General features: G+C 38.7%; 1 protein-coding gene across 3 annotated transcripts; it reads right to left on the bottom strand.

Annotated features, from left to right (window-relative positions):
- cobll1b (cordon-bleu WH2 repeat protein-like 1b) lies at positions 1-27,506 on the bottom strand. Of its 3 annotated transcripts, none has more exons than XM_087804193.1 (13): positions 27,221-27,506; positions 26,935-27,015; positions 7,775-7,963; positions 6,453-6,657; positions 6,155-6,380; positions 6,016-6,057; positions 5,857-5,951; positions 5,473-5,697; positions 5,291-5,408; positions 3,576-3,753; positions 3,421-3,485; positions 1,107-2,413; positions 1-630 (listed from the first exon to the last, which is right to left on the bottom strand). In XM_087804193.1, exons 2-13 carry the CDS (start codon positions 26,979-26,981, stop codon positions 511-513), a joined length of 2,817 nt encoding a protein of 938 aa, XP_087660319.1. In that variant the 5' UTR covers positions 26,982-27,015; positions 27,221-27,506; the 3' UTR covers positions 1-510. The 3 variants fall into 3 exon arrangements, with proteins under 3 accessions (XP_087660319.1, XP_087660320.1, XP_087660321.1); XM_087804194.1 differs by having other exon boundaries at positions 1-627; positions 27,221-27,505; XM_087804195.1 differs by lacking the exons at positions 26,935-27,015; positions 27,221-27,506 and adding an exon at positions 15,351-15,533.

Here is a 27,506-nt window from a genome sequence, read left to right as displayed (position 1 = left end):
TTCAAATGATAAAACTTTATTCATAAGAACAGTTGCAGTCAGGCATTTCTTTAAACTTTAGTATATTTTACTGAAAACTTAAATCCACTGTGGATTGAGGTGAGTTCTGTCACAGCCCCAGATCTGGTCTGCCATTCAATCACACGCACACACAGTATAATAAAGATACAACTTTATCCAAATAATATTACAACTCTGCATATAACCAGGAATAATTTACAAAAGTGTTTAATTTAAATTCTCTAAGAGGTCAAATAAAAGTGAGCCGTTAAGTCGAGCTAATATTTCTTAAGGTGAGGAGCCACTTAAGCGCAATTAAGAAAAGAGGTTTCATGTACAAAGGCAACCAAAATGTGAACTTAAGGCAATTCTGCTTTTAAGAAACTTGAAAAAAGGCAGATAGAGCGCCACCCAGAGGGGAAGAACGGACATGACAATGGAAGCGAACGGGTCAGTGAAGTCCACCATGATGAAGTCTCTTACAGTAGAACATTGAGATCAACTATGAAGTTACAGACGACTTTCTCTCTCAGGTTCAGCGACGTCCTGAAACGACGGTTCGACTTCTGCGTCGGACGGAGGAGGAGGCGGGCTGTCGTAGAAGACGTCGTCGGAATGTTCGCTGTCCTGCTGGAATTAAAAAAAAAAAACTTTTAACAACTCACAAAAAAATATAAAAACTACAGCAAACGAAAAGAAAGATTTTGACATACATTTTCAAATGTTAAAATAAATAATTAATTATAAAAATATTACATTTAATTTAAATTTAAGCATTACGCTGAATCAGCAGTTTTTGCCACAAGTTGGTTTGATTTAGTTTACGTTTTACTCTTTTTCACTAGTTTACAGATTTATTTTTCAAGTAAACTTGACCTAAACTAGTGGCTTTATGTCTCAAGAATCTCATGTTAAAGTTACTTCAGAGGAAACTGGGCTTTTTTTCAAAATAAAACACATTTCAGACAGAAATAATCAACAGAAGAGAAATTATATTAATTATTTTGTCTTCCTGTGCCAGTAATAAATGTAACAAAATAATCAATATTACCTAAATCAAAATTACAGTTTCAATACTTCTGACCTGCTTAAAACGAAACACTTGCCTTTAACTTAATTGGCTCTTTCGGGGTCATAGGTGGTGGACTTTTCCCTGGGGAGGCGGCCGGTGATCCGGGGGAGGCGGCCGGTGACCCGGGGGAGGCGGCCGGTGACCCGGGGGTCTGCGGCGACTTTGGTCCCTGAGGGAGCGAGTGGCTCTTCTTGACAGCAGACAGCACCGCCTGGGCGAAGCGTGAGGGCGTGGAGGGCGAATACGGCCTCGGCGCGGCAAAGGTTCTCAATTTCTCCAAACTCAACTTGTACCTCTGCTGGTTGCTCAGACCGCTCGGCTGGAACGGCGGCGGGAATTCACTTTTAGGGGGGGTCTCCACGTTGGCTTCGACGACGGGAGGTGACAGAGGAGGAGACTTGACTCTCTCTTGACCGCCGTCCTTGTGGCCGCTGGTGGGACTGCCGCTCTTCTTCTCCGCCGCTGACGTGACGTAATACCCTGGAGTTTTTTTGTGCTTTGCCATGCGGAACGATCCCGGCTTGGGTTTGGTCGCCGGTGGAATCTTCACCTCCTTGACGTCGCCCGGTGACGTCGGCTTCTCCTCGGGTTTGGGTGAAGACGGAGCAGTGTTTTCTGAGCCAGTGCTTCGGTTGGACGTGGAAGTAGTCGTGCCGGGAGCGAGGATCCGGTCGGCGGCCGAGCCCGAGAGACGCTCGGAGACCTCGCCGGGTTCCCTGGGTGCTGCGCTCTCCTCCAACCGCAGAGAGGTCATGTCCAGGCCCTCTTCTGAGCCGGCGAGAGGAGCCTCCAGTGTCAGTGCAACCTCAAAATATCGGAGTTTATCCGCCGTCTTCTGAGGCACGATGGTGTACGTCGTCATCCCCACCTTCGGGATGTAGTCGCGGGTCAGCTCGTTGGACGGTTTGGGCTTGGGCTCAGAGTCAGGGGCGTAAACAGAAGGAGGCGTTGTCGGGTCTTGGCGTGGAGGCGTCTCGGGGATCAACTCCTCCGTCAGCGTGCCCATATCCCTCTTTGTTGCAGCTCCAGGAGCAGCAGCTAGGGGGTGCTCTTCAGGCTTGGGGACTGGAGTCATATCCGTCTGCACCTCGGCGTCTTCCCCAGTCGGGCGCGAAGCGTCGACAGCGACTTCGGGCGTTAGCTCGCAGGGTGTCGGAGGCTTCTCCTCACACGGTACCACGTCTTCAGGTGTCTCAGGTGTCTCAGGCGTCTCAGGCGGAGGGGGGGGCGGGGGCGGGAGGTCACTGGGAAAGGCGACGCTTTCACTCTGAACACTCTCAGTTCCTGAGTCTTGACTGTTGGGAAGTTGGCTCTCTCCTACTGCAGGACTTTCAACTACATCTGTAAAGTAAAGAGGTCGTCAAGACAACCACACGTTTCAACCGTTGTTTAAAAAGTGTGTGCAAAATAAAACTATTTATTTATTTTAATCAACATGCAAATATTCATGATGTTTGTTCATTTTTCAGTTGTAAATAAACTTTCAGCAGTCATCAAGTCCTCTGCAGCTTTTAAACATTTTTTTTTTAATTCCATGAGATTCTGGTGATGACTGAGGACGAGAGGATACAGTCGACTGCAGCACCTTTAAAAGCTGATGTTTGGACATATTTTAGTTTAAAAACAAATGAAAGCAGTTACAAATTCGTCAAATGAGTCAAGACCCAGAATGCATCACAAAAAATAATGGCTTATTTGAATAAAAGTAGTCATACTTTTGTAGCCATTTTTGTGAAACAATATTCAATTCAATTTAATTCCAATATAATATAACGCTCGAGTGATGTCTAAAGCAAATTGTATTTTATTTTAATTATCGTAACCCATTTAGTCCAATATTTTGACGACAATGTAAACTAGAGAGTTCACTTTAACCAAAACCTCTGGGTGTAACAGCCACTGCAGATGTAATGGTCATTACAGATGTAACGTTTATGTGACTAATAGTGAATGTGGAATTATTGTAGTCATTGTCATGTGTTTATATATTGTTTGATATAAATATTTATTAAGTACCGATCCTTCCTCCTTTTATTGCATTTTCTTCTAAATTCAATAAATTGTGTATTTTTTTCTTTTCTTTGGTGAGAAACAGACAGCATAGATGTACTTTTCATGCACAACTGCAGTGCATTGTGGGTGATTCACAGCTCTTGAGAGAACATCGATGTTCAATCCTTCCCCCCGCCCTCAAGGCTGGATTTCTCGAAGTTCACTTAAGCTGTTCTGAGAAATGGAACGACCCTTAAGTGCTCAGGGCACATGAATGGACTACTGAGACGCAGCCTCTTTAAGTCTGATGAAAAGAGACAACAGTATAAAAAAAAGGAATGATCTCAACCACGTACCTGCTGGTCCAGGTGTCGCAGCAGACGTCATACTCGCAGAATCCTCCTCCATCCTCCGTACTTGACTGTCAACCGGCGAACAAAAAGACAATTTCATGATCCTCAAAATACTGACTTAAAGTAATAAAAGAGGTTGAAGAAATCTAACTTCGTACTTGCCATCTGAGGACAGATCACATGACGGACTGTCCCCAAAGACCTCGTTGGGCAGCTCGAGGTCCGGCGACGGGGACGGCAGCGTCGTGCTGAGACTGTCTCTGTCGCTGGTGGACCTGATGGACGCCGTGGTGCTCTCTTCCATGATCTCGTCCAAGGTGTCAGCAGCAGGAACGCCTGCACAGATATAAAACTGATTATTGCACTTTAAATACGTTTTAGAACACTTGCACGCAAAAACGGACAGTTTACTTGTCGGCCTGTAGGTGTCACTGTAACGCTGCCGCTAGAAAATGCTGACTAATCTAAAAGTGGACCGTGGACAAAAGCCCAGGTCGAGAAGAAAGCTGACTGAGCAGAGCTCAGTTGAATACACAGACAAACAAAGCTTGTCCACGAGATAAAAAAACATTTTTTTAAAAGGAAAACTTGGATATAATTTTAATAATTGTTCTTCTATCAAATACTATTAGCTATTTAAAATACAAACAAGTGACTTAAAAAGTGATTACAGCAGGTTTGTTGAATTGATTTATACTTGAAAGTCTGGTAAAACTAAAGGAACAGTTTGGAAAAAGATAATGATAAGAAGAAGAAGAGTTAAATTTAAGAGCCAACATACTTTTGTAATGATAAGATCATTTTAAAATCTTCCCACATAGGGTGAAGATTAAGTTTTTACAGCATTTCACTAAAAAAGATGAAACATACAAAGACTTTATATTAAGAGTAAGTAAGTAAGTAAGTAAGTAATATTTATTTATATAGCGCTTTTCGAGACCAGGGTCACAAAGCGCTTAAACAATCAAAACAATACTCAAAAAAGTACATACTTTAAAGATCAAGATAATACTGAGAACAACACAGGAGTTCGAGAAATTCAAGGAAAAGCCTGAACAAATAGACACGTCTTAAGACATAGAATACACATATTAAAAATAATTAAAACAGTTATAAATAAAAAATAAAAACGGTAATAAAAAAAGAAACCTTTCATAATAGAATAATAATAAATAACATAAAACAATAATTAATATAATAGAAAAGTTGACTTATCAATAACTATGAAATTGTACTGTCAATAAATACCAATGGGGAAACAAGAAAGGAAAATTAAATCAAACACAATAATATATATAAAAAAATATTATCATTAATTTATAATGTCTGATGAAAAAATATAATCATTGATTCCACTTAAGTCGTCATTTTATGCGTTTTCTGATTTTGGAAATGGTATAAATACATATAATAAAAATGAAAAATAAATATTGACCTATTGAACATTTCTAAACAAAACTACTTGAGCTCCATTTCTCAAGATGCCGGTGGTTTTGGATTCGATCCAGGCTTGATGTGAACGTCAACTTGTTATTTGCGCTAAAGTGTAATGTTATCAATAAACATTTGTGTGCGAGTGCGACAGAGCTGCAGTGTCGGTGTTGACGAATGGGGAAGTGTGATAAAGTATCTCTGTAGGAACCATCTGATGTTGTTGCGTAAACATACTTTTCCGATGCGTCATGCTGTCCTTGAGCAGAAACTCTAAGCCTGTAATTGCTCGTTATATTTAATCTCCTTGTCCTGAACTGCATTTACAACTTATTATTATTGCACCGCTTTGTACGTACCACTAGGAGGCACTACAGCTACACATACATAAAGTTGCTTTCGTGACAGCATTAAAAAAATGAATAAAGAAGTTGAACAAGACCTGGTGAATTGTCTCCGGGCTGCACCACAGCGGAGGGGGATGATGGCGGCGGAGGAGCTTTTCGTTTGGTTCGTTTCAGCGAGGACTCAGCGGAGGATCCTCGACTCAAGCGTAACATCTACACAGGATCCAGCATCAGAAGAAGTCGCTGACGGCGTAGAGAGAGCGTCCGTAGAACTCACCTGATCGTGGTCCAGTCTGGTGATGGGCTCGGAGTTGAGTCTTTGGCGAGGGCTGACGTCCGGGGTGGCGGCGCCCGGAGGCTGCGGTGCGCGGCGCTTCTTGGACCCGTGGCCGGGGCTCAGGGGCGAGTGGAGCGAGGACGAGTTGGTGCTCGGCAGGGCCATGCTGAGGGGCCGAGGCTTGCTCACGAGCACCGGAGAGGCTGGTGCGCTCGCTGTCGTTGCCTTTGAAAGAACAAACATCCACTCAGACGGTGGTGATAAGACGCCTGTTCCCAAACACCGGAGAGTACGTCATCCAATGGGAAGGCAAAGTACACAAACCTCCCTCGGAAAGTTTGACTTTCACAGGGCAATATCAATATCAAAGAGCTCTAGACAAACCTGCTCCGATGATTTCTTGCTCTTCCTGAACTTGCTGAAAAGGCCTTTGTTTTCCTTTTCTTTCTGAGTTTTGTCTTTCCCTGGTGTGACTTTTTCTACGAGACAAGAGCAGATTTACTTTCTTGCTGCTGTGCAGGTATTTTAGCCGATTTTCCAGACCTGGAAGTGTTGGCGAGACCGGACTCGTGGGTGTTGTGGGACCTGCAAGCGGATATACAGGGTGCAAAGAATTAAAAATACATTTGGATTCACTGGTTCAATCGATCGGTCAATGATTAAAAAGGGCTTCAATATTTACCTTTTGTGTCTCTTGCATAAAGCTCCCGGATTGCATAATCGTTGAGGCAACAGGACAAGTCCAAAGGGGCCAGTGATTGCACATCTCTCAGTAGGATCGTCGTCTCCGTGTCGAACTCGCATTTCTCACAAATGGCTGGTAAGAGCTGAGCCAGAGGGACTCGGGGGTTCACCCGCAGTATCGTCTTCTGCGTCAGTTTGTAGTTGATCACCATGCGAACCGTCGCCTGCGACCCAAAAAACGATGCTCAGCAGGATCTGAAACTCTGAATCCCAACTTTTTTATTTCTTTTACGTACCTCAGGCATTTGCGGACCCATCTTCTTGTTCTTATCCTCTCCTTTGGGTTTCAGAATGATCTTCTCCGCGTCCAACGTTCCGATGAGAGCGTTGGGTTTGAGCTTGATGTTGTTTCTGTTGCTGGTGACCAGTTCCAAGGTGTAGCTGGACGGGTTCAGGTGGTACTTGGCACAGAGAGTCACTAACAGATCCATGAGGGGTTTGCTTCAAGCACAGAAGATAAAATAGGTGAAAATCTATTGTGGTCTTCAATATACTAATGAACATATAAAATGAAAATCATTCAAACTTGATTGCACTAGTTTGGTTCATAACTGTTAGCTTTGATGCTAATGCTAAACATAGGAATTTTACATATAATAGAAGTGGATCAATTAATATAGTATATATAAACTTTTAAAATCCTGGTAAAGGCCAGAAGAAGAAGAAAAAATAAAGCAGTTGTAATGTGCAGATTTCCATGAACAAGGTTTGATTACAAAGGATTAATTCAGAAGGTTATTTTCATTTTTTTTCTCTTTCATCCATCGCTTTTTTTCTTTTTGCTTTGGTAGTAGATAGTACACATGTTTAAAATTTCAAAAGTTACAATTGATTCATTGGATTATAATGTTCCCCGTTTGGACATGATTTAAGCTTATGCTCAAACACTTATTTTCATTCAAAAATGTACAACATGTTCAAGCTTGATACAAGAAATTACGTAAATCCAATAATTATCGGGAGAAATTGACGGTTTATTAAAACTAATTGGATTTTTATTTACTTTCTTTTTTTTTGCCAATTGATTTGTACTCTGATTATCACATAAGACTGTTTGGTTTATCATGTCTGGCTTGTGAAAAAAATAAAAAAAATAAACATATTATATATCGATGATACAAGAATTTCACGAATAATTAAGTAAAAATAATGAGAATTGGATTTAAATGATTAAGATAAACTCCAAAATATGAGATTATCATTATTTAAACTAAAAAGAAAATTGAAAATACAAAAGCACCAAAAGATTTATGTTTTTCATTTTTTAAATAGAAGAGAGAAAAGTCAAATGTTTGTAACAGGGAAATGCTGTGAAGTTATTTCATAATCCAAGTCGATCTCAATCAATGGTTGCTCCAGATAACAGGAAGAATGTTTGTAAATATTGTGTCATCAGGGTTTACAAAGCCGTCTTTATCTCACACAGCGAGTCTGAGCCGACACTCAAAGCTGCCTCACGTATTTAAACAGCGCTCGCTCCTCCTCACCTCTCACCTCATATAATTCATTTGTTTCAGCGTAAAGAAACTTGTTGTGTAGAGTTGTGCGTCTCATGTACCTGCCATGTATTGCCGTCATCTTCTCCGCTCCGTCCGGCAACACGACGACCAGCGAGAGCTCTTTATCGATCAGGTTCTCCTTCTGGTCCATGGTCAAGTGAGGGTTTCCCGGGTACCACTGCGAGAGACCGGGGGAATCCAGCTTCTTCAGTTCAGGCGGACACGGGGCTTTGCTTTTGGTCGACACCCTGTTGTGACGAAGACAAAGTAGCGCTTCAGCGGTTTGGCTACTGAATCTTCTCAAATGCTGCAGGATATCAAAAACAATCGCAAGCGTCTCCCAACATTCTTCGCGTGAGCATTTCTAGAAAACATCTGAAATATGTTGTCTCGGACAATAATCAAACGTCAACAGGATGGAGGGCGAATAAAGACGGGTGAGTGGGCAGAAATACTCTATAAGCCTGCCATGAGCAGTCGATCTAAGATACGTTTAAGATAAGAAACTATTGAAATGATGTTGAATCATAACAACCTTTCCTTCCTTCACCGCAGCGCTTTGTGCGTTTGTTCGACCGGTTCCACACGACTTGTGCAACACTTGAACGCGGAAAATGTTTATTTAATTAAGGAAAGATTACAAAGGCCAATCTACGTAATCTCATTGTTATGAAGATTTCATCAGGATCTAGACTGTGACCGATGACTTCCTGCACATGTCAACTAACTATTTTTAAACATTTGCTTAAATCAGGCCATTTTTTCTAATATTTTTTTCTACATTTTGGAAGATAATGAAGAGAAAAAAAGCACATTTCTAAAGTATTTTATTAAATTATTAAATTTAGTATAATTTAATTTAATTTGTATATTGCCGCTTGAATGTACGATTCCCTTTTTTGGGTAATATATCTATTTTTTATATTATTTTATTTCATTTATTCTATTTTATACCGTTTTATAAACACCCCTAAAATAGTCCTCTGTTGTTTTTACAATACTGTTGATAAAGGTTTTTTTCTGAATCTAACGTATTAACTTTGAAAAGTAACAAGAGAAAAAGTAGTTTTTGTTACTATATAGTTATGAAGGTTTACCGATGAAGCGTCTTGTCTTTTCTCTACTGTAAGGTTCATACGTTTTTTCATTTATTTATACAAATATATAATTATGCTTATATTTAATTATGCTTAAAAAGTATCCCAGGTATGTGCCAATCATAGAAAGATGGATGTCGTTGGTGGAAAAATAGACAAACCTTGAAATCTAAAGACAACATTTCCAACTCAATCATTTCTGTGTGGTGGGAGGAAACAAACACTACGACTAATAGTGAACCAACGATGTAATTTCCGAGCACACACACACAAACATAGAGGAGGGGAAAAGGTTTTCGGAGTCACGCCGCCTTGAATTATAGCCTGTAAAGTCTCGTGTGGGGGCATGAAGGAATCCGAGCAATGTAAGGTCACAGGCTCGTCTAGCGAGGGATTATTAGTCTTGCTATGGGGCGGCTGTCCTTAAACTCTGGGACTATGACACATATGAAAACACACATGCCAAGCATCCACAGCCTACAGGTATAGAACGTTAGTTCAAGTTATTGCTGCATTAAAAGTGACATTAATTGTTTTTTACGAAGGTTCTGAAGACCCACATCCTGGCTACGCATCTATAAACAAACATTTTAACCATAAAAATGTGTGTCTTTAGTATCATTCCTCCATGTTACATACATAAAAGTTACATCCCCAGCAGATGCAGAGCTCCTTTCAAAGCTCTACACATTTGTTTTGGATCCTTTGAAGACTGAGATTGTGGTCAGAGTTTGACAATAACTCGACATAATACACAAAAGCCTAAAGTATTTATTGTTTAACGGCCAAACATTTATTAGTCATTCTTAAAATGTTTCTTTCAAGCCACAATGCCATTCTCGAATGTAGCCATTAGTAGGACAATGGCAAGACATGTTGTTGGCAGTTATATTAACCAGGCTGTGCAACAAATACTGTCACAAACAAAACTTCAAAGACAATATACATGAATGGATTATTTTTAAATACCATCACGATTGCGTTGATTTACTAGAGCTTGTCAAATTTTGTTTAACTTGTTTTAATTTTAAAAAATAAGACAGAGGGCCGCATGAAATCTGAAGGAGATCTCCAGAGGGATTAATAAAGTCAATCTAATAAAATAAAAAATCTAAAAAAAAAGGCCACAAATAGTCCTCAAATATAGCTCAAGAATTATTTTGTTTTTACGTTGGAAAAAACATTTATACTCAACAAGTCACCCGAAGTTTTTGAAAACGGGTGAAGATGGAAAGAAAAATATTGAGTTGAAACAAACAAATTCTTTCAGGTTCTTATTTGGTCACAAAGTTCTAGAAACAAAAGACAAAAACGTCTTATCTAAGCTTCATATTATCTACAAATAAGCATAAGAGATACTTGAACTTTATTAACATTTATTCTTGTTTCTAACTGGGAATAAATAAATGTTTTTATTGAATGTGCTGCAGACAAAAACTTAGCATTTCACAGTAAAAAAAAAAAAGTTATTTATAGTGAGAATCTACAAACCAAGATCCATTCATGTGGTCTATTTTCGGCACCGACCAAACATGTTTGAACTCGACGTACCCGCGTGTTTTGAGAAACGACAGGATGAGCAGAGAAAAAAAACTGAGAAAGCGAGCGAATACCAAGAACATAGCTGAGATAACCAGGACATGAGAAAAGAGGCTTTTTATCTCTGCATCTAGAAGCCAAGCAGCGCCGGCGTGAGCCAGGATGAGACACCGGTGAGGCGGAACAAGATCCATGTAATCAGGAAACTGACATCATTGTTTGGATTTGGGTTATTTATTTCGGAGCAGAGAGAATTATGAGAGAATAACAACAATTTCATGTTTAATCCTTCGTTTTTTTTTTTAAGAATTTTTTCTTTTTCAAATTAAATTCCTAAATGAATGAGTCACATTATCATCCCTGCAGTTTCACAACAGTCGAGGAAAGGAGGACAAGTTGTAAAATAGATGGAACATGCAGAGGAAAAAGGGTTCAACAAGGTCTTGGTCAAGAGTCCAGGAGTCGGCGGAACCACTTCATCCAACTTATCATTTCTAACTAAAGAAAGACAAATCATGAAATTAACTTCCTCCGAGTTCAACGTAACAACAACTTACATCATTTAACCTTCAATGTTGTCTCATTTCTACATGTTGTTTAATTAGAATCTCTTCCCTTCGTTCAATTAATGCCTCCACATTCAATTCATCACTTCTTTTAACTGATCAATATAGCAGATGTGGCTCAGTGATCTAAAAATGGCAATATTCTTACTGTCACGATACAATATTCAACAGCACTGTATACAATTTTCTTTTTTATTGTTAAATTTCGTTAACATCTTTTGCCTTAAACTCATATTTTATTCTAATCATGGCTCTTTTATGGTTTATATTTAAATAAAGTCTCTATAAAATTTGACTTCTTTTGCCATTTTTTACAATTAACATTAATACATTGAAGGTGTTTGTTCAGCTAAATAAAAAATGAAATATCGCAAGAGGCGAGCGATGACTGAGGACAAGAGGATACAGTCTACTCTTTGTTCATTTTTGTATTGCAATTAGTCTTCTGGCTTCTAGATGGCAGCAGTCATTTTGTCTTCTGCTGCTAAATCCGCAAGGTCCTGTCGAGGACTGAGGACGAGAGGATACTGCAGCAACTTTTGAAGCTGATGTTTGGACATATTTTGGTTTCAAAACAAATGAAAGCAGTTACGACTTTGTCAAGAGTCATGTGGTCTGTAAATTCTGCAACACCAGAGTCAAGTACTCGACAATACTACAAATATATCCTTGTTCCTACAGTACTACAATATATTGTATTGTTGCACTTATATCGTTACACACATCGAAAGGCCAGATTCTTGCCAATACAAACCCCTACTATAAAACGCAGACAACAAAAAGGGTCTTTTCTCCATCTTGTCTGAAGGTCATGGACTTGTTGTTGTAACGAGGTGAGAGGTGAAAACATTCTGGACTGTTCTCACTACATCTGACAAACCTCGGGGCTGAATGTTGAGACTGTTAGCAGTGTATTTGGCTTCCTCTCCACTCTTGAGTGGAAAACAAATTGAAGTAGTAAAGAATGTGTCACCAGGTCTGAGGGAAAAAAAAAATCTTGTTTCAAGTCAAAACTGTCTGATTAAATTGAAGTTCAGTCACATTCACCAGTCCAGGAAAACAGAGTAAATTTAAGCACCAAAATGACACCCGAATTTATTACAAAGAATTAAAAAAAAAACTACAGTTGGGTGGGACATACTTGTGACTCGTTTAGTGTCTTTAATTTAACAATATTCTTGCTTTTAGTAAATTTTCAAGAAAGTTCAGGCTTTGTATTTGTCTTAAAATCTTAAAATAAGACTTGTCAGGTGATTCTTGCTCATCATTTACTCAACTAGAACATTTTCTTTTACAACAAATAAGATGTCAAAACGTGCTTTGGTTTCAGTTTTTGCAGTGAAGGGATTGAACTATGACCACTGTTGATAATTAACTATAAAAAGTATAAGCTCTGCTACCAATGAAACTTCTATCTTTTAAACTATATTTTTTCTTTTTACTTTCATTTCTACCCCACATACATTTGCCAAAGAAAAACATTTCAATGCATGGGTCCTAAATATTAGCAGTAGCCAACCAGCAGCCGTCAACATACCAGTGTGGGAGTATTTATTTTGAAAGAGGCTGCAATAAAAGAATCATTAATTCATTAATTCCTGAAGGTTGGGGTGATTTATTCTGGAAAAACTGCATCTATAAATGATGCATCTTATTTAATTTCGCCCTATTCTTCTGTATTGTATAGACGTGATGGTTTCTAGAGACTTATAAAAAACAGATGATGGTAAAAAAAACGGTTATTTTTCATTTCAAATTGAATTACCGTCGGTTATTAATTCTCGTTTGTCAACAACCTTCACTTGCTAAACAAATAAAAAAAATTGCAGATGCTTCCCAGCGGATTGTTTAATTATAAACGGATGATGATCTGTGTTTGTTTGGCAAACACTAATAAATAATATTCAAAAAGAGTCTCCCTAGTTTAAACAACCCGAGACATCCGGGATTTGAACTCGGCGCAAGTGACGGAGACACGAAGCGTGTCGTGTGCAGGTTCCACGCCCGTTTTTTTTTTTTTGGTGATGCCTCATGAGACATGTTGCAGCCTGACTGCTCTTGTGTGCAGGGTTTTTTTTTTTTTTTTCATTTCTGGGAGGTCTGCAAACAAGTCGCTTCAACAGTCGAGATCATACTTGACAGACGCGAGTAGAATACCAGGAAGTAACACGCCTGCTGTCACCTCGTCTGTTTAATCATGCGCGGACAGGAGTCGAGCAGGAGGCGAACGCAAACATGTAACAATATGACATATAGATACAGTGAAGAAAAATACACAAAGACGTCTGTATATTAAGTTAAAATACAATTATTTTACCAAACACACACATTTTTAAATACATATACTAGAAATACTTTAACTTAGAATCAAACAGTAGTTAATATAGTTTGATAAACGAGTTAGAATCTGAATAAATCAACAATTAAGTGACAGATGTCGAGCTTTTGTAAATATTTTAATCTGACAACTACTGTCCTTTATGTTTGGATTGTGTAAGAAAAAAAAAGGGCAAGAACAAGCAAAAATCGAAATGAAATGCTGATGATGCAGATGATTCACATCTATACTGGCTTCTACTTCTACACCCAATAAATCCTGTCATTCTATAATGACAATTCTACCAAAAATATTGTAATTACAATGTTTTTCAAGACGTAGAACCTTAAAAATAATGCATTTAAATCAATAGAATGTTATTTCTGAGGCAATAAATTGATTGATTTAAAGTGTTAAGTCATAACATAGTTATCTCAAGAGACTTTACAGTTTCAATAATACAATATTAAATAAAAAAAGGTCCAGTGAATTGAGATAAGGGACAGTGGTGAGAAAAAAAAACAATTTAACAGGCAGAAAACCTTGATCAGAACCGGACTCAGTGTAAATAACCCTCAGCGGATCTCATTGCCTTCACTGTTGTCTTAAGTCAAGAGAGTCAAGAATCACGTTTAACTTGAATAAAGCTTGATTGATGTTTTGTTGTGCCTTTGGCTACATGTATGGCAACATCTTTTCCTTTTATCTCGGAAAATCAAAAGATTAGAAAAATTAGGTCATGAAGTAGAATCAAAGTTTGTTTCTGGGCCTCTGCTAGGTTCCTTAGATCCTCATGAAAACCCAATTATCAATAACTTAAAAAAAAAAAAGATCATCAAAGTAAGAGTAAGAACCGAGTATAAGTCCGAAAACAAAACGCAATGGTTCCAAAAGTAGTCAACCACTTCAAAGTCAAACGTTTATTCTCTTTTGTTGTCACAAGGGGGTGTATTGGCAAGAATCTGGCCATACAATACCCGTCATGATACGATAACTTTGAATACTGTAGTAACAAGGATATATTTGTAGTATTGTCGAGTACTTGACTCTGGTGTTGCAGAATTTACAGACCACAAACCCCAATCACAGAGTTGTAACTACTTGTTTGTCATTTGTTTTGAAATTTTAGAAAGTCCAAAGTAACATCAGCTTTAAAACCTGCTACAGTGGACTTTATCCTCTCGTCCTCAGTCATCGCCAGGATCTCTTTAAATAAAACAATGAATGTTTGAATGTTCATTTAGTTTTATCCAAACTTTATTTATATACAAACCATAGAAGAACAATTAGAAAATAAAATTCATATTTTATTACACCCCTAATGTGTTTATGCATGGGTCTGTGTGTACATGTGTGCGTTATTGTGTATGTGTGTGTTATTTTTTATGTGCGTGTTTATGCATGGGTGTGTGTAGATGTGTGCGTTATGTGTACGATTCGGTCACCTTAACCTGGCAACCGATTAAGAAATAGGTATTAAAAAAGTTGTGTTCATTCACAAACAAAAAGCCCTAAAATACTTCAAATAGTCTCTCTGTGTAAAGAAGCGGTAACAAAAAATGAGAACTTGCATATTTTGCTAATCAGGGACGGAAAACAGCTGGATTAAAGATATATATCAGAACACCCATCAGATATATCCACGCTCCCATCATTCCATTCACCCAGTCCAGCTGGCATGTTCAGACAGTTTTCGACTCAGCTATACGGCGCAGCCAGTTCCAATCCCTTCAGGTTCATCTTAAATCAAACTGCATTCGCATGAATAGACGGAGTAAAAAAAAAAAAAAAAAGCTTCTGGATATGTGTAGTGAGGAGTCGCAGGAGTGCTATGCTAGCAGCTGCTGTGATTCAGGGGTCTCTGGAGGGGTTCGCTTTGACAAACAAAAGCTCGCTCAGACTGTACAGTTCAACGATACACTGCAGGTTCAAACATGCCACAGTGCAGAGCGAATATTTCAACCTCACAGCTGGAGGATTTCTAAAAAAAAACGCATCAGTCCACAACTATGATCAATGGAAAGCCTGCGACATGGATAATATCCAGACGAGGGGGGAAATGTGGAGAGCAGGTGTGCCGGGACCCTGCGTTGAGTTTAGTCAATACGTAACTCACCTCTTTCTCTGACGTCCACCGCGTTCAAATCATTTCCACAGTCGTGTTTATCTCCCATGAGTGGACGGGGCTGATTAAACTACAAGATAGTGCTGAGCTATGTCACTAGGAATCCTAGTCGGCCCCCCCCCCAAACACTTAAATCCCGTCTGCCGCGTCCCAGGACGCCGCTGTGTTCTTCCCCCCGTGGCCACGATCATTGAAGGTAAGCAGCTTTGCCTCCCTGTGCAGACACGGACCTGTGGGTGGAGCCACTGAGACGGCACTTCGCCGGCTCGCATACCACAAGGGGTTTGGCCCGTGCTGGGCTCTTAGACCCACCGTGTTCTCGTTTATTATGACAATGCAGAGATAGTCGAGGGGTTTACAGTCTTTTTTAGATCCCAGAAAAATATTTTTTATGAGTAATGATCATCCGTCAAAAGCAGTAAGACTAGAGGAGAAGCCACAGCGAGAACCTTTATCAGGAACTGGTTAAACAATGGGTTTTTAAACCTACTTCAAATATATAAATGTATATTTCATTTACAGGCATATTCTGAAATCATTGCTTCACTTAAAAAACAAGAAAAATGTAGTTTTAATAGAATTGAACACGTCGCAATTTAGCGTCTTAACCTTATACTGAAAAGGTTTTTGGTTCTAGTCCAAAGTTTTTGGAAACTGATTCAGCAAATCTGAGTGTTTTGTTTGTTCTTACTGTGCGTTTGTGGACATCTAAGGAAACTCCGGTTTCTTCCCAGCGCCAATAACGTGATAAAGGTAAATAATGAAGGACAAAGTAAGATGAAGAAAATGGTCATCATTGCTACACCATCTGTTTTATAAAGACAAAACAAAGAAATGAAATGGCGGAGCATAATAATATTAATGCTAAATTACAGTGAATTTTTTCAATACAATTTTTATTTGACAGATTATATGCCAATCACAGTCTTATGGTTTTCAAGTAGAGGTGGGACACTGTTTTAAGGCATTACACAGACAAAAATCCCCTGAGTTCAGCAGCATTATTTAGTATAAACTGACAATAAAACACAGATCAAATTAGTTGGTAATATACATATTAGATACATTTGGAAATTAATTAATTAAACTATTATTAATAAAAAATAACACATCAAATACATTATAAAAAATAAATTAAACTAAAAGAAAAACCTTGTTTTGTGCACAAGAGATGAATTGAAAGTTGGCATTTTAATCCAACAAGAGTCAATAATTTAATAATTGAATTCAATTATTGAAATCAAATTTATATTGAGTGTCAAAATAAACATTATTAGACAATTGAGAAAGCGCTGATACACAATATAATAAATACAGTATTATTAAATTAGCATTAAAACATTACAAATTAAATGGATTATTATTACATTTGAGCAAACTACAATAAAATATATGTAGAGCCACTTCTACCACTCATCAAATTAAAAATAACAGAAGAACAAGAGATTTATTTCAGGAATAGTTAAAGCAATTTATTATGATAACCTGGTAATCACCCCCAATAAACCGTTTAATATTATCTTTTTTACACCGTCTATTCGTACTTGTTTTGCAGTGGTCAGAGAATATCCTTGAATCCTTAAAGCAGCAATAAGTAAGATTGAAATGTTGCGTTTATTTATTGTAAATATTGGGTCAGTTTCCTTATTTTCCTTTATTTAATGCCTCTGACCCACAAGCAAAGTTACCTTTGTGAGATTAAAGACCGTCATCCGCCACTTTTGTTTTAAAACAAATCTACCAACGCCACCTAGTATTCGCCTCGACTTCATCGCCAAACTGCATCTCTCGCTCCCTAATTTAATTTCTGCTGCAGTGCGTTCGATTTTCCGTAATAAAAAGTCAACCTGGCGGCGCCACACCTCACTCGCTGACTCACTCGAGAACAATGTGCAAAGACTCGTCAGTTGAAATGACAGGGGTACGAGCAAAACTCTGGACGCGCTGCACACACTTCCACAGCTGGTTACAACCGGTTTTGTGACACATTTGCATCTCCACCCTCGAACACAGACAGAAGTTCCACACACCTTGTTAATGGCTCGTATCAGCCAAGATCTTTAAGAAGAAAAAAAAAGGTAAGCTGTGCTGCTGGAGGTTCTCTTTGTCTCAAAAAGTCAAATCCAGCTTGACTGGGTTTTGACAAGCAGGGACGAGGTGAAAAGTGCAGTGATGCAAGGTGCGAGATATTCAGAGTATTTCAACAACAATAGCGTCATTTATCGTTATTAATCACCAAAACAAACTTTGATTAATACATATTAAGTTACACTATTTCAAAATGTCTTGGCGTTCCATATAAATCACCTCATTGAAATATTCTCAGGGAGGAATGTGTTGGAATAATGAAGCAAGATAAAGATTCTGATGAATCTGAATTTGTCGTCACAAGAGCAGATCATTGAGTTTTGATTTTGATCAAATACTTAAGTGGACGACAAAGGCTTAAGGTTAAAGTTCTCTAAGGATATACAGTATATTTTTTATTGACTGTAAATAGACTTCCTATAATGTGAAAGTGTAGAAACATTAAGTAATACTATGAAGCATGGCGGTGCGGGAGAGCCTAACGTAGTAATACTACAAAGCCTGGCAGTGCAGCGGAGCAATACTACACAGCCTAACATAGGAATACTGCAAAGCCTGGCAGTGCAGCGGAGCAATACTACAGAGCCTAACATAGGAATACTGCAAAGCCTGGCAGTGCAGCGGAGCAATACTACAGAGCCTAACATAGGAATACTGCAAAGCCTGGCAGTGCAGCGGAGCAATACTATAGAGCCTAACATAGTAATAAAAGAAAGCCTGGCGGTGCAGCGGAGCAATATTACAGAGCCTTACATAGTAATACTACAAAGCTTGGCGGTGCAGCGGAGCAATACTAGAGTCTTGTGGAGTAATACTACAAAGCCTGGCGGTGCAATACTACAGAGCCTTGTGGAGTAGTAATACAAAGCCTGGTGGTGCAATACTACAGAGCCTTGTGGAGTAGTACTAAAAAGCCTGGCGGTGCAGCGTAGAAATACTGAAGAGCCTTGTGGAGTAATACTACAAAGCCTGGCGGAGAAATACTACAGAGCCTTGTGGAATAGTACTACAAAGCCTGGCGGTGCAGCGGAGCAATACTAGAGTCTTGTGGAGTAATACTACAAAGCTTGGCGGTGCAATACTACAGAGCCTTGTGGAGTAATACTACAAAGCCTGGCGGAGAAATACTACAGAGCCTTGTGGAATAGTACTACAAAGCCTGGTGGTGCAGCGGAGCAATACTAGATCGGTTTAAGGTAATGAAATACAACCAGTATTTATACTGAAATAATAACCGTACTACCACTTAATAGTCACACAAGTTGTGACAGTTTGCATAAACGTCTGTAACAAACCACATATAGATGCGTTCTCAGTGATCCAATTCACTCTCGTGATTAAAATCCCACATGGATAATAAATATTAAATAATGTCGGCGTGAGCCTCTGAGCGAAGAATGCCTGAGAGAGGTTCTCGAGGAAACATTCCATCATCCTAAATGTAAATTCAATGTCAAGGGTTTAAAAAAAAAAAAACTCCAAGTTTCTGTTGGAGGAGTCTCGTCTGCTGTCGAATAACTTACAAGTGTGCTCACTTCTTAACTTGCATAGAAATCAATCCATCTTCACCAGAAAGGTAGAAACTTCGGAGTCCGATTTGAGTCGTTTGTGGAAATATTGCTCATATCCTGCCTCGGCCTACACGAGCTGACAGATACATTCAGCAGGTGTCTTCGGCTAAACTCATAAGTCCATTAACATCGGGGGCTAAAGTGCTCACCTGTCTTTCATCAGGACACTCACACTTTCTGCTCAATTGCGTGAGCGCAGTATAAACACGACGACGAGGCGAGGGGAAGATGTGTCGGAGCGAGTCGCTCCACGGAGAGGGTCTGGGGGGGCAGGGAAGGGTGATCCCATGAGGAAAGACAAAACACAGCACCAGAGCCACAGCTGGTAATTTGGTGAGAGGTCACTCACAGTAAACACAAGCTTTTTTTCTTCTCCCTCTTTCTTTCCAAAGAGAGGTCTGGAAAGGCCATTACTTCATAAACTGTGTGGGATGGAAAGAGATTAGAAAGAATAAGGGCACAGGGACCCTCTGAGAACGTCCTGCTTCCTGTGTGAAACGTTTAACATGGAGCAGGACTTACAAAGTCCCCACAGTAGCGCCACTGATGCAGTAAAACCCAAGATCCGAGTCCAAGTCTTTCAGCCTTGAAAGTGATATTAAATACATCTACTGTCAAAATATTTAAGAGTTAGTTAATGTCAAGTACTTAGTAGTATCTACAACCAACTTTTTCATCTTGTCTTTATGTATAATTATGTTTTTTTTGAACCGACATTCTTCCTAATGTTTCTTTTTTGTTGTGGTTTTGATTATTAGAAAAATGTATACACTTACTTTCATACTGAATAAAATTGATTTCTTGATCATTTTAAATATTTATTTGAATTTCTTTGTAAGTATAATTACTGCAGCAGGTTTAATAATAGATAATAGTTTACTATATCATTTTTTTTACTAGATTTTAATATATTACATTGATATATATATATATATATATATATATATAAACGTAATTTCATATTTTTATTAGAATTATTAATAATTATCTCACGATTCGATTAAATTGAATTATATACCTTAGTACTTGAAAAAATATTTCAAATGTCTCTTCTTTGCAGATAACTTTACAGATAGTTTCTATTTTATTTTATTTACATCTTTTTATTTAACATAAAATCTTGAATTTACAGGTTACCTTTTTAAATATCTATTAACTTGTCGAATTTTCTTATAACTAATTAAATAGAATAAGAAAAACATGTACATGTACTGGTATTATTTCAATTTGTGTTTTTTCTTTCAGAAATATTCTTAGAATTATATCATATTATTGAGGATTTTTTATCATTACATTTACTAGAAAAATCTGATTTTTTTTAGTTTTTCATAGTTTAATATTTATTCACACAAAAAAACTTTTTTTTTAAATTTCACACACACACACATTCATGCGTAACTATATAAATATTTATATTTGTTTTAATTTAGCTAATTTCTGTAAACAATTTCCATCTCCTTGCATGTCAACATGACTCACAGGATTATATTTTCAATTGTTTGCCTGAATTTTAAAACCCCCCGCACCGGGTCCACGTGAGGTCACACGGGAACATGGTTTCCCCTTCTTTAAACATCATCTGTTTCTTTTTTGGTTCTCTACTAGTAACTCTGAATAATGACTTCACTATAAACACCGTCATTATAATCTAACCTCTAAGGTGAATTTAAAACTAAACTATATCAGATCAACATTTGGTAACAATGACCTAAAAGCAGCTTTCGCTCAGTCACTTTGGTCGATATGACACATTCTGTCCGTCCGTTTGAAACAATGCGACATTGTTCGCCTCATCGTTCAGAGCTTTTGTCCGGCCGCTCACATCCACTGCTGGTGGGTGGAGGGCTCGCACGCAGACTAAAACCGGCTCACGGAGTGTCTTAATTATAAGGTTTACATGCCGCGTGTTTGCGCCAGTACTAATTTGAGGAGCCATTATCTTGGGAACGGTCACTTAAAGTGACAGTGTGAAGACGTCAGTAGGTTTCTACAGGATTCCTTTAATCGTTTAGTGTGTGTTTGTTTGTGTGTGTTGGGTACCCACGTTTTCTGATGGCATGTGAAACTCCTTTGGCCGACGGAGAAGTGCTAACAGGCTCTTTAACTTGAGTGAATAACTCAAATTCTTCCATCGGGGGTTCATTACTTCAACATGTAATTTGCCGCTAACAAGAGATTCAACATTGGGCAACTCAAGCAGCCAAATGGATGTTATCCTCAAGTAACTCGGGCGACACCCTTTTTCTCGCATTCTGCTTGTTTGCAGAATCCAGCCTTGAACAACAACCGCTTTGATCAGTTCAAGCTACACATACTAAGTGGTTTATTTTTCTATCGTTAGCTTGTTTTCTTTGCGAGATCCGAGTAAAAACCCGGAATATTAAAGTCAACAGCTCTATCAGGGACAGGCATGAACCACAGGGGCGCAGTTAAAAAACATGAAAAGAAAGGATGTTTGATTCAAATTTCCCCCGTTTCCTGCACTTTGAGTTGAAATCGTTTGCTGCTTCCATTTTTGTAAAGCTATTGTTCATTTACCGCATCACAAGTTATATACCGTCCCTGTTTTTTTCCTGGAAAGAGTCTCTCAGTCGTGAGGGGTTGGGGTTCAGGGGTTCCCTGACCACATGTAATATAAGTTTGTACACTTATAAGCTGTATGACACCCCAGCAGATTGCAGCGATTCACACCAAAAAAGGGGTTTCCTGTCCCGGAGAATAATGAGGCTGAACACATCATCAGTTCACTTAATCAAGTTATTCTTGTAAAATCTGGCATTTTTGTACGAGTCGCTTTGAAGCAGGCATTCGTTCTTACCGTTATTAAACTGTATTTTTCAGTTTATTAGGCTTATTTAAAATCCTTATGTCTCATACTGTGTTGTGCCTTATGTATTCATTTAGTCGTACTTACTGACCTCAAACTGATTTTATGTCGTAGACGGCGCTGAAAAAGAAATCAGCAGAAATGTTGTTAAGTTCTGTATTAACTACCCTGAGAGCCTCTGTGGTATTACTCTGTTAGGCTTCTACTACAACAATGCGGTAAAGGCACTTTAAAATCCAGTGCGCCTCCTGTATAAAATTAGAGCCGCTAATTGATAGTTCGCCATAAAATACTGCGCATCTTACAGTCAAGTAAGCAAATTTACAACTTTATTGACACAACACGGTTCCACAAGCGATGTTTGTGGAAGTCCAGGTTCCTCATGTACTAAGGGGTCATACTCGCAGACATTCTTTTCCACGTCAATTTCGTATGTATCAATAAGGAAGAGAGTGTTATAAAGGTCGGACTTCCCGACACGTTTGTAGGTCACATACGTATGGATCAGCTGCTCAGATGCCTGAAGAAAATCATCAGCGTCTGATCACTTCAAGACTTTTTTACGAGAGTCACAGACGTCAGATTGATCAAAGTGAAGCTGCAGAATGAAAGTAGCGATCTCCCTGAAAAAAACACTTATTTAATACTCCCTCAAATGATTCGTTAATTCGTCATTTGTAAACAAAACACTTTTATTTTATAAATGTGATAAGAATTTGCGCCACATATTCATATTAAGATTAGACGATCATAACATCTTCACAACATCATCACTACTCAGCACTTTAAGTTACTGATTAACAGTTTTATTCTTATTAAACTCCATTTTAATGTTTCAAATAAGCCCCCGATCGTCTCTGTAAATAAAGTTTTCGCGTTAGTAAGCCTGTATGTAAAATATAAACATTTATACTGGAGTTCGTCTGCACGTTATCCATGTCAGAAATGATTAAATTAAGGAATATAAACTGTTAATCCAGTTTTTTTTCTGATCGCAGCGAGAAAAACACAGACTCTGGTTCATTTAAATAGGATTTAAATATGTAAATTAGGGTGTTGAAAGGGACAAACAAGTCTGTGATTTATTCTACGTTGTTTGGGATGGAGAAAGGAAAAGTGCTTGTATTTGTGTGGACGCACAGATTCATACATCTGAATATTTTTGACTGTGCCTCATTTTCTGGTTTTTAGTGTAATACTTTATTTAGTGGAAGTTCAACGAACTTCTTTGTACATGAGGCCACAGGTGACCAGACCTCTACTATTCTGAAAAATTACCCAAAGGTCTGCTTTCTTTGTCATCAAGTCCCTCAATTTAGTCACAACGCTAAAAGATCTTTGGATCAGCCAGCAATAAATAACAAAAGCTAGAATTGGTGTTTCAAAGATCAATGGATTCAACTAAAGAAATGTTCAGATTGCATCGACCCAAACGTGACAAACCACCGCTCACTGCCAGGTACCCTTTCATTCCTCGTACAGTGAAGTTACAACAACAGGGTTCTCCCCTACGCTGTGATTTTGATCCCCTACAGTGTGAATTGGGCCCCATGAAGAGGTGTCTCAAGCAGCATGGGGGGATTTTCTTTTGGTTTCCCTTTTATGAATCTTGTCTTATTCATACCGCCGTGATACTACCCTTCATTTCACAAAAATTGGCTCTCAAAATTCAGGAAATAGTGTTTCAGAGTGTAACAAATTTCAAAATTTTACTGATTCTCCTTTTATTTAGTGCCTCCATCTCTAACCTTTTTTTCAAGCGTTTAACTAGTGTCTAGTTCACTGGTTGAACGGAACCGCAAAAGCTCTACAGTTAGCTGACGATAACCCTGAAGGGACAAGTAGCAACAGAAAAAACAGGGGAAATGAATAGCAGATCAAAAAAAATCCCTGTGTACATCTCAGTACATTTCAGATTTTACGAACTAGATGGATCGCGAGGACTTGACAAGACACATCTTGTGTAAAAGATATGTTGCTACTGAATCAAATACAATGGAAATACCATCATTTTCATCCAATCTCTTTTATTAAGAGATCCAAAGATCATTAACAACTACTTGACAGTTTCATGTTTTAGTATTTTGTTATAAATACCACTTTTTTTTGAATAAAGGAGAGATCCTTTAATGAATAATAAAGAGAGTTATTCAAATTGATCTTATGCTACTTAAAAAATGTAGGATGTAAATTTCATAGGACCATGATGGTGTAATTTTAATACATGCGCAAGATCTGAGAAGATGCAGAGCAAACGTATCCATGTACTGATTAAAATAATTGTCTCCACAGACATTTTCTTTTAGATTCTAGACAACAGATTAACGTGAAATCGGAAGGAGCCGAACCACTTAAGTCCAGAGAAACAGCTGGAATTCTTCAACAACACTGATTGCGGGTCAGACAAACTCGGATCAAGAGTGTTAGAGATTGGAAAAGCTGCAAGAGATAAGTGGAACTTCCTATTAGTGTCACACAAAGGTCCTATTGATGGTCCGGTATTCTGAGTATTATACAGCCAGAGAGAGTAGGAGGCCTCCGACGGTCCCACAGAATTCCAGTTAACTTCGTTAATAATGAAATTTGTGCAAAACTAGTCCCAAAACAATCCATCAAGTTAATATTTAATAGGAAAATGGAATTTAATTAATTGATATCTTTAGATTATGGTTTATTTTGACAATGATTCTGTGATATTCACTGATGTTTACGCTCAACGCGTTGGCAACAAAGACGACCTTTTATTCCCCCTTCGTCTGGATCTGATCCACGGAGCCACGTGAGCCAGAAAGCATCCCAGAGATGAAACATGACAGCATCTAAAAGAGCCTCCCGAACAAGACCGGAGCCATTAGTTACGTCACGTACGTTGATCCAGAGCCCATTCTGCATTCGTGGAAACAATCAGCGAGAGAGACAACTGTGTATTTTAAGTTGTCTCGTCTCTCTCTCCCGTCTCATCAGAAAAACTTCTTTCCACCGACTCCACCGAGTCCGCACTCGTGAGCATCTGTGCCCTTGGACCGCCGTCGTGTCGGGAAACAGCTGTGGAAATTTACCATTCCTTAACCGATTCCACATTCTGCCCTGAGGTACGCCAGCCATGTGAGCTCATGCTTTTAGGTGTGTCCAATTAACGGCGCCGCGTCCAAGTGGTTGCACTTTTCCAGAGCGAAAAAATAATCTCAAGTCTTTAATAAGTCAAACTGTTTTCGCAGCGTTTGCTCGGGTCGGGGGGTCCAAGTCGCACAAAATGTTGATACAACAATCGTCCTCGAGTCCTCTGGTGCAACAGTGCATCCGTCACTATAGGAGTCGGAGAACAACCGGCCCAGTCATCCAGGGGATCACATGCGGCTCTAACATATGACTGCTCTTGAAAAAGCCAGCGTTTTTTTTTTTCAGAAGCGGCGGCTTATTGGCCCCAAAAATACAAGAAGCCACAAATAAGAGGAAGAACATGTGCTTCCCCTCACACTCCCGACTGTTTATGGAAGACGGAGAGGGTTTTTTCTTTCCAAATAAAAGTCAAAGTAGAGATTTAACTCCACTGTTGGCTGGATTCGGAGCGTGTGTCCTGGCTTACATAATTCCAATGACTTTCAAGTCACATAAAGCGCGACTTAATTCAAAGTACAAAACACTCACGATATTGTGGATATTTAGGATTTTGGAAATATGACCACTTTTATATCAGAATGAACCTTTTTTTTTTTTTTTTTAATAATAATCTCATCTTTCTCATGTTCTAACCTTCTTATTTACCTGTTGATATCAACTCCTTCTTGTATTTTTTAATGTTTAATTTGAATTTCAGAAATTGAAGGTTACTTTACAAGTATAACGTCAACTTTTACAAGTAATGAGGACGTTTATTTTAATAACGTAAAAATTAGCTTAAGTATAAAAATGAACATTCATCCAATAAATGTGTCAAATATTGATTTTTTATTTTTTAATGGTTAATTTGAGTTTCAAAAAATAAAGGCTACTTTACAATTCAAGCCGTCCATTTCATGTTTAACCTCAACAGTTCGTATTCATATTTACTTTTAAAAAACATTTTGCCATTTCATGTAAATGAGGTTTACTTTAATAATGTCAACTTGTTTTTTGATGGGAAAAATGATCACAAATATGGACTGTTTTACCGAAATCTAAGTGTCACATCAAATTCTGAATTGTGACTTAAATATTTCCTTAAAAAAAATGAAATTCATCAATACTTTTTTCTCCACTCTCATTCCACCAAAAAAGTTATTGTTGCCTATTCCTGCTTGGACCAAAAAACAAGGTGCAAATCGACAAAGTACCAAAAGAAAACCAACATTTTTTTTGTCCACACATAGTTCTATCAACCAGGATAATTTAACTTGCAACCTACGTGGCTACACTGCATCTAAATTCCCATTTTCAAACAGGTTAAAAAAGAGGAATCTCAAAATTCCATTGAGAAGTGATGTAATGGGATGGAAAACATGTACAGTGCTGGATATTGTTATGAATATTTTCATTGAGTAACACTTAATAATTTGTATGAGCTCTGCACAGCTTCTTAGAAATGTCAAATGTGGGAGTTGGAACTTTCAAAAAAAAAAAAAAAAAAGTGGAAACTCTATTTTAATGATTCCGACCGCTGGAATACGAGCTGCTGACATCATCATGGGAAATTCCATTGTGTCACACAGTCTAGCTAGAGATTTCAACGTTGATTTTCTCTGACTCTGCACCATGACAAATCAGAAGACTATCTATTCCCTGCAAGAACGAATGCTCCTCACACACACACTCACACACACTCACACGCAGGAGGCGGAATGTTTTGCCTGAAGTAAAAAAAAAAAACTTCCCATGACCTCAACATATGGTCAAGGCGATTCCTTAAGAAAACTGGAGGGGCAGGAAATGGAGGAGGAGGAAGGGGGTCAAAGGTGGTGATGTGTTCAACAACTGTGCAGAGACATAGTCACGAAGATGTGACTTTGAAAGTGCCATGTTTTTTTTTTTTTTGTTCTCCTCCAGAGGGGTTTCCTGAGTGTATCAATGCAGAAACTGTTCTGAAGGTCCCTCAAGTGTTGTCAACACCTACCTCACACCAGAGCTGCGAGGATGAGGCGCTGATCCAGGATCATCCATGGCTGAACTCCTCGGGTTAGCGAAATCCCCCAGACTAGTCAAACACAAACAAGAAATGCATTTCATCTTCACAGGAACTTCAACCTGCTGCTGCTGCTTCTTCTTCTGCTTCTTCTTCTTCTCTCAAATGCTGCAGCAAAGTTATGAATATGGGCGAAACCCACGCATGAGGTCACTCGCTCTGGATTTCCCTTGGTTTTAGCCAAGATGAGGGAGAAGGAGAAAGACGATGGACTCACCATGAGATTCGGGTTCTGGTCTCGGCGCTTTACTTCCATTTGTCTTCAGAGATGAGTGACGCGTTCACTTCGCCTTCTCGCTTCAACGCTGGAGTTGGCGATAAGCCGCATTTTTTTTTGTTGTTTTTCTTTTTCTGGGCGCGAAACTGGTTCTGTGTGTTTGGAATTTATTTGTCTAAGCGGTCTGACATTTTCTGTTCCATTTAGCTCCGGGCACCGAGTGACAAGTTCTGGGCGCACATCCGCGTCGCAGCGTAGCAACAAACGTCGAGCTGGGAAAAAGTGG

The sequence above is a fragment of the Callionymus lyra genome, chromosome 12 (genome assembly GCF_982586985.1).
Source record: "Callionymus lyra chromosome 12, fCalLyr1.hap1.1, whole genome shotgun sequence".
Lineage (NCBI taxonomy): Eukaryota > Metazoa > Chordata > Actinopteri > Syngnathiformes > Callionymidae > Callionymus > Callionymus lyra.
This window is presented reverse-complemented; position numbering and strand designations above follow the sequence as displayed.